Source organism: Cannabis sativa, chromosome 4 (assembly GCF_029168945.1).
Source record: "Cannabis sativa cultivar Pink pepper isolate KNU-18-1 chromosome 4, ASM2916894v1, whole genome shotgun sequence".
Taxonomy (NCBI): Eukaryota; Viridiplantae; Streptophyta; class Magnoliopsida; order Rosales; family Cannabaceae; genus Cannabis; species Cannabis sativa.
In genome coordinates, this window is record NC_083604.1 from 4,246,243 (window position 1) to 4,248,246 (window position 2,004).

General features: G+C 29.7%; 1 protein-coding gene across 1 annotated transcript; it reads right to left on the reverse strand.

The window, feature by feature from the left end:
• On the reverse strand, window positions 1-696 carry LOC115713066 (ubiquitin-ribosomal protein eS31 fusion protein). The gene has a single exon (XM_030641548.2). The coding sequence runs from the start codon at window positions 646-648 to the stop codon at window positions 178-180; it is 471 nt and encodes a 156-aa protein (XP_030497408.1). The 5' UTR covers window positions 649-696; the 3' UTR covers window positions 1-177.
• Window positions 697-2,004: the final 1,308 nt, after the last annotated feature.

Genomic DNA, 2,004 nt, shown 5'->3' on the forward strand with positions numbered 1-2,004 from the left:
TTATCAACTAATATAACTATATTATCAAAGTTCCAAAACAGTAAACATAAGCACTTAGCAAAATTGCATAAACTAAAATTAAGTAGAAATCAAACAGTACCAACTCAAAAAAAATATCCAGACTTTGATAATTTCATTTTTTTAATTAAATTAAAAAAACGATAATAAAAACAAAACCTAATCGCCGCCGGCCTTCTGATACACATAGGTCAAACCACACTTGCCGCAGTAATGTCGGTCGAAGTGGTTAGCCATGAAAGTTCCGGCGCCGCACTCAGCGTTGGGACACTCCTTCCGCAGCCGCTGCACCTTACCGGAGTCATCAACCTTATAGAACTGGAGAAGAGCGAGCTTCACCTTCTTCTTCTTATGTTTGATCTTCTTTGGCTTGGTGTAGGTCTTCTTCTTCCTCTTTTTGGCTCCTCCCCTAAGTCTGAGCACCAAGTGAAGAGTCGACTCCTTCTGGATGTTGTAATCGGCTAGGGTTCGGCCGTCCTCTAGCTGCTTCCCGGCGAAGATGAGACGCTGCTGGTCCGGTGGGATGCCCTCCTTGTCCTGGATCTTCGCCTTGACATTGTCGATGGTATCGGAAGACTCAACCTCTAGGGTTATAGTCTTTCCCGTTAGGGTTTTCACGAAGATCTGCATTGTGCTCCTGCGCCGTGAGGGTTCTGATGAAATGGGGATTTTGAAGAAAGTGAGGCCATTTATATAGGCCGAACTTAGGGCATACATATCGGGCTGGGCCTTTTATTTAAATTGGGCTGAAAAGTTTAATAAGGGCCCATGAAACGGAAAATTCTTGTTTGTGAAAATTACATCGATTTCATAACAAAGTTAGAAAAATATGGCATTTTTAGGTTTGCCACTTTTCTATGGCCTTTTTTCACATTTAAGTTTTTTTATGGTATTTGATATGCCATATTTTTATAAACTTATTATCCAATCCCATATTTTATGTTTTTGTTTTTAGCTTAATTAGTTTTATTTATTTGTTTAATTTATTTTACACTTACATTTTAGGGTTTCTTTTTATTTGAAAAATTTACACCAAATACTACATTTTTTTTCAAACATTACATTTTTAATTTGACAAGAACATTTTACTTTTATACTTTTATTAATTTTTTTTTTCTTTTTTACTTATTGAAACTTCAAAAAGTTTTTTTTTTTTGTCTTTTTTATATATTTTTTAGTCAATTTTAGCTCTCTTTTTTCTTTTCAACTTTTAAGTCAGTTGCTACTTTTTTTTTTCTTTCTTTCGCTTATCTCTCTCTATTTTTTTTTTCTAATTCTCTTTGTGTCTCTCTTTTTTTTTTCAATTTTTTTCTCAACCTAATTTTTTTCTCTTAATATATATAATAAGTGTACATTTTTATATTTCATTTTTTTTTTACAAAAATTAAACTTGTTTTTTTATTTAAACTACTATTCGTTTTTTTTTGGTTAAAAACTAATTATTCCATTAAAAACAGCAGAAAAAAAAACCAGTTTCATCAATATCATCCTGAAAAAAAAAAACAATATAAAAAATCATAATCTAAAAAGAATCCAAACTTTAAAAACTAGTTTCATCAACATTGAAAGAAACTAATAATTTCATTTAAAGAATACAAAAAATAGTTTCATCAACAAGATAATGAAAAAAATTACAATCTAAAGACGATACTAACTTTAAAAACCAGTTTCATCAATATTAAAATAAACGAATTATTTCATTAAAAGAGGCAAAAAAAAAATAGTTTCAACAATAACATAATAAAAAATACACAATGCCGAATAACTAAACTTTTACAAATTAACGATACTAAATTTAAAAACCAGTTTCGAACATATAAAATTTATATCAATACCTAATAATCAAACTTCTAACTTCATTCTTTATTTTGGCATTTAATTTTTTATTTGCTTGCTCAAAAATTAGAGTTAATTTAAACATACAATATGCAGCAAATATAACAAAGAGAATCACAAATTAAAATCAAAGAGAAAAAAAAGAAACAA

Bases quoted from the DNA above. Each gene is read 5' to 3' on its own strand.
- LOC115713066 (XM_030641548.2), bottom strand. From the start codon at position 648: ATGCAGATCTTCGTGAAAACCCTAACGGGAAAGACTATAACCCTAGAG.